This window comes from Pteronotus mesoamericanus, unplaced genomic scaffold (genome assembly GCF_021234165.1).
Source record: "Pteronotus mesoamericanus isolate MK-2021 breed Mesoamerican mustached bat unplaced genomic scaffold, CSHL_Meso_final scaffold_85, whole genome shotgun sequence".
Taxonomy (NCBI): Eukaryota; Metazoa; Chordata; class Mammalia; order Chiroptera; family Mormoopidae; genus Pteronotus; species Pteronotus mesoamericanus.
In genome coordinates this window covers 35,675,505-35,687,845 of record NW_026555329.1, presented here as the reverse complement: position 1 = coordinate 35,687,845, position 12,341 = coordinate 35,675,505, and the positions used below count along the sequence as shown (strand labels likewise).

At 37.9% G+C, this 12,341-nt stretch overlaps 1 protein-coding gene across 2 annotated transcripts in view; it reads left to right on the top strand.

Annotated features, from left to right (window-relative positions):
* The window catches only part of RELN (reelin), a 558,168-nt gene that overhangs the window by 448,197 nt on the left and 97,630 nt on the right, over positions 1 to 12,341 (top strand). Inside the window, exons 28-30 of one of the 2 annotated variants that reach the window (XM_054564075.1) lie at positions 3,872 to 4,104; positions 10,567 to 10,724; positions 11,924 to 12,131. In XM_054564075.1, the coding sequence (XP_054420050.1) occupies positions 3,872 to 4,104; positions 10,567 to 10,724; positions 11,924 to 12,131 (599 nt within the window). Of the gene's footprint in view, positions 1 to 3,871; positions 4,105 to 10,563; positions 10,725 to 11,923; positions 12,132 to 12,341 lie in introns of both variants that reach the window. The other variant, XM_054564074.1, reaches the window with a different exon arrangement.

Below are 12,341 nucleotides of genomic sequence, written 5' to 3'. Positions count from 1 at the left end.
TAAAAAATTGTGTATTTATTCTTACATGTTTCAACTTCAGTCACCTTCAAATTACTCTCCATTTGATGCAATACTCCTATTAAGACTTTTTCTACTGCTCATACAGTTTTTGAACTCATAGAATTTGATGCCTTTTAGTGCTTCTGCTGTTTTTTGTCTCACACCTTCCACATTGGTAAAACATTTCCCTTTGAGGACTTTTTTCATCCAGGGAAACAAAAGAAAAAGTCTCAAGAGCTAAGATCAGGTGAATAAGGAGAGTGAGGCACAGGGGTCATGCCATTTTTGGTCAAAAACTGCTGAACACTCAGTGACATGTGGGCAGGTGCACTTGTAAATCTCCCATCATGATATGAAAAAATGTGTTGAGTCTTCAAAAAAACTTCACTGAGAGGACTTCAGCCAAGACAGAGGCATAGGTAGATATGCTTTGCCTCCTTGCACAACCAAGAGAAGGGTAACAATAAATTTAAAAACAAAAAACAACTAGAACTGCCAGAAAATTGAACTGTATGGAAGTTGAACAACCACGGAGTTAAAGAAGAAACATTCATCCAGGCTGGTAGGAGGCACAGAGATGGGCAGCCTGGGTGACAGGATGCATGGCAAGGTGTCAGCTAATAGAACAGGCAGTACCACATTCACATGCGAATAAGCTGGAAGGAACAACTGGGGAGCAAGACAGACCATGCAACCCAGGGTTCCAGCACAGGAAACTAAAGCCTCAAAACCTCTGGTGGTGAAAATCTGTGGGGGTTGCAGCTGTGGGAAAAACTCCCAGCCTCACAGGAGAGTTTGCTGGAAAGACCCACAGGGTCCTAGAACATGCATAAACCCACCCTCCTGGGAATCAGCACCAGAAGGGTCGACTTTGCTTGTGGGTAGCAGGGGAAGTGACTGAAAGTGGGGTGAGAGGCGAGCAAGGAGCATTGTTCCCTCTTTTACCCCCTCTCCACATATGGCACCGCAAAGCAATTAAGTCGGTTGCTCCACCCTGGTGAATACCTAAGGCTTGGCCCCTCAAAACATGACAAGTATGCAGAGACAAATAAATATGGTCCAAATGAAAGAAAAGATCAAAACTCTAGAAAAAGAACTGGGCCAAGAGGAGATAGCCAACCTATCAGATGCAGAGTTCAAAACACTGGTAATCAGGATGCTCACAGAAATGATTGAGTACAGACACAAAATAGAGGAAAAAGTGAAGGCTATGCAAAGTGAAATAAAGAAAAGCATACAGGGAACCAACAGTGAAGAGAAGAAAATCGGTACTCCAACAATTTGGAGCAGAAGGAAGATATAAACATTCAACCAAAACAGAACAAAAAAACTCAAAGAAATGAGGAGAGGCTTAGGAACCTCTGGAACAACTTTAAATGTTTCAACATCTGAATCATAGGGATACCAGAAGGAGAAGAAGAAGAACAAGAAATTGAAAAATTATTTGAAAAAATAATGAAGGAAAATTTCCCTAATCTGGCTCAGGAAATAGATGTCCAGGAAGTACAGAAAATACAGAAAGTTCCCAAAGAAATTGGATCCAAGAAGAAACAGACCAAGACACATCATAGTTAAGTTACCCAAGATTAAAGTTAAGGAGAGAATCTTAAAAGCAGCAAGAGAAAAGGAGACAGTTACCTACAAAGGAGTTCCCATAAGACTAAGACTATCAGCTGATTTCTCAAATGAAACCTTACAGGCAAGATGGGGCTGGAAAGAAGTACTCAGTCATGAAAAGCAAGGACCTACATCCAAGATTGCTCTATCCAGCAAAGCTATCATTTAGAATAGAAGGGCAGATAAAGTGCTTCCCAGATAAGGTCAAGTTAAAGTAGTTCATCATCACCAAGCCCTTATTATATGAAATGTTAAAGGGACCTATGTAAGAAAAAGATCAAAACTATGAACAGTAAAATGACAGCAAACTCACAACTATCAACATCTGAACCTAAAAAACAAAAAGAAACCAAGCAAACAACTAAAATGAGAACAGAATCACAGAAATGGAGATCACATAGAAGATTATCAGTGGAGAGGGGGAAAGGGGAGAATAGGGGAAAAAGGTAGAGGGAATAAGAAGCCTAATTGGTAGGTACAAAATAGGCAGGGGGAGGTTAAAAATAGTATAGGAAATAGAGAAGCCAAAGAACTTACATTTATGACCCATGGTCATGAACAAAGGGGAGGGATGGTGGTGGGAAGGGGGTGCAGTATGGATGGGTATAAAGGGGAGAAAAAATGGGACAACTGTGATAGCATAATCAATAAAATATTTTAAAACATTTTTTAAAAGGAAATTCACTGAAGGCGAACACAGCCTGTCACAACACCACCAGCTGGTGCACTTATACAGATGGGCTCCTAGAGCACTCACCTAGAGGGGGAAGCCTGTACTACAAGGGGCCTGCCCACCCTCCAGAAGATAATTCCAGGGTTTTTTAGGTCCTCTGTCATATAAATTTGGATTTGTGAGCCACAATAAAACTTTTACTAGCCAATTTATAAATCCTTTTGAGAGATGCTTTCTTGGCCTGACTATGGAAATAAGGAAAATATGGAATCTCCTTTTGAATGACTGCATCATGCTACTGATACACATAAGGAGGAAGTGGTTGACCTTATGAACTCTGGTCCAATATTATTTGTCTATGGCCCTACCTTTCTTTCATCCTTTATTCTTTGGTAATTATTGTGTTATTTTGAGTCCTTCCATTTTTTCTATAAAATTTTACCTCTTTTTTCATAGTCTTATATGGTAAAATTCTATGGTAGCTCCCAATAACAAATGAAATAAGATATGACTATATTATTTATCTAAGATAGCATGTAATTAAATAAATATCAGGAAAAGAGCTTGACATTTATAATTACCAAAAGATAAACTAAGGCTAATAAAATAATTTATACATTTATTAAATTAGAAAGAAACTGTTTAAACTAGAATAATACTCAGTGTTGTGATAAAACTGACTCATCTGAAACCAATTGATAAAAAATGAACATATATAAATAGAAAATTTAAAGTGTCTACATTTGACTCAGTAATACTGTACCTAGGAATTCATCTGGTGATAACAAATTAATTGAAGAAAGAATATTCATTCTTTGTAATGCTTCATATAATAATAAAACAATATATTAAATAGAAAGTAAGAAGGAAGTTCTAGAAGTGTGATAACTTGGACTATATGACCAAAATATATACTCCTTTATAAAGATTAGAAGATAAAAAATAGAGAAATATTTATGCTAGGGCATTGGGATTTAGGTTGAATTTTTAATTTTTTTAATAGTTAATCTGATAATGACATTCCTCTACATAAATGCACAAAGCAACCAGAGTTTTATTTCTGAATTATTCTGCTTATTTGATGCTGTGACAAACACTAACCTCTTACATCTACATTGACAATGATTTCTTACTGGGCTTTGGCAAGAGAATTGAATAAAGATGTTTGCTCCACTAAAGCAAAGAGGACAGCCCTCTCTTCAGGTAACCTTCATTTTCTGAAGAGGACAGCTTTTCATCTTCTGCTTCCCTCTGTTTATACCATCTGGGAAAGGAGAAGAAAACATTTATTGGCTTCTTGGCTTTAGTCCAAGGTTCCAACATCACAGATACTGCACTTCTCTCTTTCCTCCTATAATCCCCCAAAATTCACAAAATGGGCAACTGGCTGAGCTTTCTACTAAAAAGTGCCTATTGCTTGCCTAAACAAAGATTTCCAGAACTTATGGAAGAGTCTTCAAGTCTTATCATTGTCGGTTTAATGCAAACTCAGTAGAAAGGGGCCTCGCTGCTATAGCACTTAGTTTGCTAAACGATGACTTGGAGCTAAAATCTTGTCTACTTATGGCTTTCCTTTCATAGCTAAACATAGGGTGTGCCAATCAGTTCAGCAGTGCTGCCCCAGTTCTTCTTCAGTACTCTCATGATGCTGGTATGTCCTGGTTTCTGGTGAAAGAAGGCTGTTACCCAGCTTCTGCAGGCAAAGGATGTGAAGGAAACTCCCGAGAACTGAGTGAGCCCACCGTGTATCACACTGGAGAATTTGAAGAATGGACAAGAATCACCATTGTTATTCCAAAGTCCCTTGCATCCAGGTAAAGTGACCTTTCTTATTATGTGCTGTAGCTGCTGTTTCTTGGGAGCATAAATTTATCTCAATATATTTATTTCATGCATCTTAATAACCTAAAAGAATTCATATAATCTAGCTTTATCTATTCAAGTAATAACTGTTGAGGAAAAGACCCTGGAACAAAATTCCCAGAGTAGAGATGTTGGGTGTGTGTGTGTGTGTGGGGTGTGTGTGTGTGTGTGTGTGTGTGTGTGTGTGTATACACATGCTCATCTTTATGCTTGTAAAACATATTCATTTACTCATTTATTCATCTGTCCAACAAATATATATATATTAAGCACTGTTCTGGGCACTGGGAATACAGCTGTGAACAAACAATGTTAAAGGCTAAAAGAGTTATAAAACATTATTATATCAGCTTTCACTTGACATAGATTTTTGATAAATTAGTGCTTTCCTGTATAGACAATTTGAAATATCTCACAATATAAAAGACCATTTTAAATGACTATTACAATAAATATTAAAACAATAGAGAGAAAGATTAAAATTCAGTTGACAGAGGAATGAAATAAATGGATCAAGAACTTCAAGTGAATTAGTTTCATTAATGGGGCAATAAATTTAACTTAGTTTCTTGGCAGCTAGGACAAAGGGGGGAAATATAGGATCATTTAGTTTTCATTGTTGGGTAAAAAGAAACAAAATGTATACATTCTGATTTTTTTTAAAGATACACTTTTTTCCATGCTCAACATTGTAGAATAAATATATAGTATGTGTATGTATCCTTATGCCAGGTATAGTACCTAACAGAGATCAGTGTTTTTAACTGTCACTTTATGAAAGATAAAGGAACATTTTTCAAGTGGACCTTTCTAAAGTATATTTTATTGCTGATACTATTACAGTTGTCCCAGTTTTTTCTCCTCTTTATCCCCTTCTGCCCTGCATCCCCCTACTCTCCAGCAGTCCCCTCCCTTTAGTTCATGTCCATGGGTTGTACATATAAGTTCTTTGGCTTCTCCATTTCCTATGCTATTCTTAACGTCTTCCTGTCTATTTTGTGCCTACCAATTATGCTCCTCATTCCCTTTAGCTTTTTCCCCTGCTCTCTCCTTCAACCTCCCCACTGATCACTTTTTAGATGAACCCTAGAACATAACATTAAATTATGATTCAATCAAGGCATTTCTGTGCAGAGCCAATGTAATGCAGTAAGTATATTTGCACTGCTTTCTATGGATTTAACTCACTTTGTGGCTGGCATAGTCATTTATGTCATTTAGTAATATATTTAGTTTGCTTCCTTTCCAGAATATTGTAAGATTATGTTATCCCCATTCCTTTCAAAGTTTGTCTCAGTCTAATGAAATATGAGTGAAAATGAAACATGTGACTTTAAGAGCCCATGTACATTTCGCCATGTTCCCTGTTTCATAAAAGCATGTTTTAAGATGAAGCTTACATTAATCTGGGTGTCTGAGTGTCTACAAGAAGCAGACTTCCTTGCCAGCCTCCACTGGACGTATAGTATAATCAAGAAATAAGCTTTTGTTAGGTTAAACCACTGAGATTGGGAGCTGTTTGTTACCACAGCATAACTTATCTCATCCTGACTGATGAAATGATAAAAACTTAGCAATCTATAGGATGACTTATTCATAAAGTTCTTGGATACCATTCTGTTTGTGATTCTTCTACCAAATTGATCACCAAATTTGCTGTGCATCATCTAGCTAGATAAGTTGATTGTGTTCTCTGCCTCCCTTGTTACTTACATGTTCATCCCTCAAAAATTTATACCATAGGCTTCAGTAAACACACTTGCCATCACAGCATCACCACTAAGTTGCTGATCTCATGATCTACACCAGGCCAGGGTGTGGGCATGGCCCCATGGATATGCCTCCCCTGGATCCATAGGCCCGTAAACTAAAAAGACAAGTTATCTACCCCACCCATATCCAACCCTGCTGAGACAATGACAGGATAACCACAATAGACACTCCCACACATAGCAGCCACTGGTTGTAGGAATTCTGAAAGCCAGCAAGGTACTTGTTACTAGTGACTCCTTCTTCCACAAAATAATGTCCAGAGCAAAAAAGTTTCCTTGAGTAAGACAGTTCTGCTCCCCAATCTATTTTTCTTCCCAGCTGCTGGTTCTACTCTTTAGGCGTCACCCTCTGAAACACCTTTCCTTTTCCATAAAAACATATCTGTGTTTGCAGCTAAATCCCCGTCTCATCCTGCTTTCTGCCTGTCTCAAGCTGGACATGCAGCCCTTGTATTGCTCACCCCCACCGCTGCTTTCTTCTCATGTTTTTCTGAAACTGGCCCAACCACAGCTCTTCCAAATAGATAGGTGCAGCATGCCATGAAGTTGGGAACATCAGGTGGTGCATCTTTGCTACAATGACTAGAATAGAATATCAGGGTGCTGGAAGACATCACTGTGAAAATGGTTAACAGAATCAAGAGCCAAAGACACAAATCTGGTTTAAGCCACCAGAGCCAGATAATATACAGTGGAATATGAAGCTGTAGTTTGTGTAATAACCCAGTTGATAAAGCCACATATGAGAAATAAGAAAAACTTGTCCTTAATATCACAAAATGAGCCAATATTGTGAGGCTACCAATGTATCATTTTCTTGGACTTCAGCTTTTGGTAGAAGAAATATTTTCCATTAGAATCCAGCTTCCTCGTTAATTTGAATAACATCCATTTTATTCGTTAATGGCATTCCTGAAGAAGAGCAATCTGCTGAAGAATAGTAAATATGTTTCTACTTTAACCCAAGTAAATGAGCTGCTGTTGTCCCTTCTGCAGTATGTTACACTCAGATATCTCCAAATACAATGTTGGAAAGCTGAGAATTCTAAGTGTGAAAGTTGTCAAAATTTGAAGCTATTTTGCCACAAAGCAACGTGCTTATAATAGTTATAAACGTGCAATAATCTAGAACATTGCTCTCTCACAAATAATTCTAAGCTGATTTCTTAAAGGAGCAGTTTGCGCTCATATTCATTTTCTTGGCTCTTGCCCACAGAAGAGAGACATTGATGATGGGCAATACAAGCTGGCACATCCCTCCAGACTCTCAGCAGCACCCCCAACCACACAGTGCCATGCAGCCTGCTCTAGGTGCTTCATGCAGAATGCAGAAAGTTGGTATCTCTGGGGAAGGCTAGAAATACCATTGCTTAATAATCGGCAGAATGTCCCCTCCACGACCACCCATCACCTGTGCACCTCTGCACAGGAACCTTCCTTGTTTCAGACGCTGAGGTATCACCTCTCTGAAGTGTGGTCGGGGAAGAGGGTGGTGTAAAAACCAATTCTTCAGGTCACTCAGGCATCCTCCAAATAAAGGTTATTGGCGAAGGGGGCAAAGATAGAGTCTTGTCTTTTATTTCTTCTTTAACTGAAACATGCAGGACAAAGGGGAAATTTTATTCAATAATCTGATAGTTAAACCACACTATAGTTTATTTCTTATAAAATTACATAAGATAAAATTCTGTCTTTTTCTCAATTATTACTTTTTTCAACTCCTTTCCAGACCTTCCAGACTATCAGGTCAAAGACCTCTGTTACATACTATTGTAGCTCTGTGACCTTCTTAATGATGATCGTTATCAGAGTTGCACATTTACATTCCTTTGTGCAGGGGTTTGATTAAGTGTGTCTCCTCACTCAGCTGTGGGCTACCTGGAGACGGGAACTGTGTAGGATTTCTGCTTCCCATCACATGCCTAGCCCCGGCGCTGTGCCTGTCATGTTGTAGCACTTGGTAAATGCTGGTTGAATGAAGGGTTGATGAATGAGTAATAATTATGTTTTCCAAAATAAATTTAATGCTATTCAATAAGAAGTCGTAGTTCTAAAGTCTACTGTGTCTCTCTAAAAAGGCACAAATAGCACATGCACACATGTGCACCCATACATTAATAATTTCAAAGCTATCTCTCCTCTGTTTTTTAGAACGTTAACTATGTGGAATCTAAACATTCTTATTGGCTTAACTTCAGAGGACTTATTCCTTACCTCCTTCTCTCTATTATTATATTTTTTAATAAGTTATTACTAGTTCTTCCTTCTATTCTATCAACTAGAGATCACTAAATTAATTGTGCTCAATCCCAAGAGTATGCTACTGAAAGAACAAAGTAGCAATAGGCATAGGAACCAGGCACAATTGGAGAAATTTCAATGAAGCAAATATTGCTTAAGTTGTGGTCAGTGTAACCTCTGTTGCTTTGATTCACACCTTCCATTAAAATGCAACTAGCAACAATTACAAGAAGGAAAAGAGGTGCCAACTCTTGCCCTTTCATTCTGAAATATAGATTTCCAGCAAGAACTCTCCGCTGTGATCCACCATGTCCTGCCTGGACTCACCCTATTAACAAATGATTAATCATTTTGTTTTAAATATTTAAATATGGATTCATTAACACTGAGCTCCTGAGGTCCTTTACCTTATCAAATACCTCACAGCACTCTGTGCTTCTGGGTTCTGTGGCAGCCTTAGGATCTACAAACGGGGTGCCACCTTTTCTCTGGCCAAATTAGACCTTGATTTTTTTTATTATTATAATGAAAATTACAGGACCCCAAGAATCAGAGATTGGTCAAAGGGCTTCACTTGCAGATTACTAAAGCTTCTAGAATTCTACCAAAAGGTAGGATTTTTCAACCTTCTAGTGCATCTGAGCTTCCGTCTGAGGCTGCTTCTTTCATGTAGCAGGGCATTTGATGGAGAGATGACATCGTCTTGCCCGGGTGGGAGAGCTTGTGTGGAGAAAAGAAGTTGTTCTTACCTCCTTTTTAAAAACTTTCCATGGGGTAAAAGTTGTGGACCCATGTTTCTCTAGGTTCTTATAGAAAAATAAAAAGAAAGGCAAATATGACTTCTATTGAAATAGAACTTATATCAGGGAACTAGTGTGTTTTCCTCTTTTATTATAGATATGCAGCCTACATTTTGGAAGGGATACAGAGGCCTTACCATTTTCCTTAAGACAATTGGCAAAAACTACTGTTCTTCAATTCTATTTACTTCTTTTCAGAGGAAAAATATCTTCACAGGCTAAATAATGTTACAACATCAATGGGAGGAATTTTCCCAAGGTCCATGACTCTACAACTGTATTTTTATTTTTTCTTTTCCTTTCTTTTTTTGTTTTTGTTTTTCTAATATTTAATTCAACTGTCTTTTGCCTTAAAAAATAAGACCAATGTATTTTGAATTAGCTCGAAAGAAAATAAAAGATGTGTTCATCTTGCTCTTAACAGACTAAGAAAGTTTGTAAAGACTTTGTGTTAATAGATGATTAATCTCTGGATACTTTTACTCCTAGTTAACAACACTGTTGGTTACATTTTGCAAATTTGCCAAAAGTGAGTAACTTAAAACAATAAAGAAAAAAGCCATAGTTATACTTCAGTGTTGCCAGATTACCAAAGCTATTTGAAGAAGCAGAAAGAAATGTGTTCTGATACTGACATATTATTTTCACAATAAAAGAGGGAGAAGGAAACATCTTTGTCTACAGTTATCTTTGACAATCTTCATTACTCTTTAAGATTCTTTACCCTTGTTTACTGACTCACTCCAAAGTCTATAAATATTGGCAGCAAAATTAATAGAAATCTAGATAGCATAATCCATCTTCCCTCTTTGATATGAATAGAACTGAGGAAGAAAATGTATTTTCCTGGTATAAAGTTATAGATGTGTGCAGGGTTTCCATATATTGAAGAAGAAAAGGGATATATTGAAAGGATTGAAAGAATTGGAAAACAACTGGGACAAGCATTAATTTGGCGGCCTCAGGACTCTTGTGGGGGCGGGGGGGAAGGACTGGGCAGCAGCCCAGCCCACTGGTGTTCCAGGATTTTGAATCCAGGATTGTTTCAAAATCCTGGAACACGGTCCCTCCTTTGTTCCTTGGCAGTTACCAATGTTCACTGGCATCCCATCTGGTTGCTAAGGGTTCATAGAATGAGCTTCTTGGAGATTTGAAAATGAAAAGTGAAGAGGAAAGCAACAGGTGGGAATAAAGCTGTCAGTACAAACTTCACTCTTCCCTACCAGAATCACATCAGCGACAAGTAGCCAGAGCCCTTTTATATGTCCTAACAAGGAACATTCTATATGGTGGTTGCAAAAACTTCCAGATAGCCTCTTAAAATATACATGTAAAAGCCTATGGTATGTTCCTGGACATCAAAAATCTTTTTGTACCTGATATCCTCATGATATTGGAACATTTTATACCAAAGAAGAAATCAAGGAGAAGTTTTGAAAAGATCTAAGAGAGACAACTTATGAAGGTGAAGTGTCCATTCCAGCAGATATGATTTTTCAAATAAATACTTAATCTCTCTTGAATTCTTCTAACTGTTGCATCATTGAGTGCTTAGTTATGAGATGTTGGTAAAGGAAACACATGTTGTTTTTCCTAGCAGTAAGATCAGATTCCGATGGATCCAGGAGAGCAGCTCCCAGAAGAATGTGCCTCCCTTTGGTTTGGATGGAGTGTACATATCTGAGCCTTGTCCCAGTTATTGCAGTGGCCATGGCGACTGTGTTTCAGGGGTGTGTTTCTGTGACCTGGGATACACCGGTAAGGCCTCAGACATGTGTCTGATTGTTTGCAAAATATGTATCTTCATGTCACTTTTTCCAAAGAAATAGATTCTAAGCTTCTTGTTCTTTAAATCCTAATTGTAGGAATTTGCAACCTAATAAGCACATGAGGTGTTAAAATATTTTTTAGTTTTGAGCCTCCTAAAGAAAAAAAAGTAACATAAATTTTTATTAGTAATACTAATAATAATAATTAACATTGTTTAAGTTCCTACTTCATGCTGTGCACTATAGTAAGTGCCTATTATTCCATCTTATTTAATTTTAACAATAACCTGTGCTAACAATAATACTGTGATTGTCCTTGTTTGCCTTTGAGGAAACTGAGGCACAGAGAGATTTAGTAACTCTGATAAAGTTGCACAGCTAGGAGTTGCCAGAGCTAGGCTTCACCCCTTGTAGTCATTTGCTAAAATCCAAGCCCCAAGCTTCTAATCACTTGGCTGCAAGGGCTCCCTGTGCTCTATCAATTCCTTTTTATAGAAATGTAATTTTATACCTTTAAAGTGAAAATCAACTTAGGGAATGATAAATTCAAGACAACTGAAGAGCAGTTTAAAAGAAAAGTATTTTCTGGCTATAGTCAACCTCTATGTTATTACAAGCAAAAATAAAAAAAAGGAACTGAGATTAAAGAATAAAATTAAAGAAAAAATATTATAGGCTTCAAAAACTTTTTTATAATTTTTCCTGGAGGCAACTTCAAAAGAATCCTTCCCAGCTTTTCAGTGCCTGCCCTTGTGGAGTGTGACCAAAGACAAGCATATGTTGTCACAGGCCTTCTGTGTAGAGTGCTGTCACTTGTGGACCAGGATGGGGTTTTTTTAAACCTGGGATTAACTCTCCCTATTGGTCCTCTAATAGAAGGACAATAAACAAACTTAACTTTGGACAAAATCTCACTTTGTAGAAATCTCTCTGTAGCAGGAGCCATGGACATGTGTGGTTCCCAGTATCTCCCTATTCAAAAATAAACAATATGGAGGCAGAATAGCATTTTTGATGATGTTAGTGATGGATGCATTTCAGTCGAATAATTGTGAGACACAAATTTTCATGTGGTTTCTTTCCCCTAACACCTATGTAGATGCTTCCTTTGCTCGTGTACTGAATGTATCTCATAATATGTAAGGATTTCAACAAAGCCTGTCTTCTATGTATTTCTTTTCTCGGAAGCCGCACAAGGAACCTGTGTGTCTAATGTGCCTAATCACAGTGAGATGTTCGATAGGTTTGAGGGGAAACTCAGCCCTCTATGGTACAAGATAACAGGAGGCCAGGTTGGAACCGGCTGTGGAACACTTAACGATGGCAAATCTCTCTACTTCAATGGCCCGGGGAAAAGGGAAGCGCGGACCATCCCTCTGGACACCAGGAATATCAGGTAAGAAGTTAATTGGTACACTTCTCCATGAACATTGTCTTTACCACACCACATGGTCTCACCCAGCAATTTTCAACTGGTGTGCTGCAAGAATTTCTAAAACGTGCAATACTTGACTAGTCAGGGGCATCAAGCTCTTTTCCCTTAGATTGTCAAATAAAAAAATAAGCACAACCAACACAACAATAGACCTCTGATGTGAATAAATCA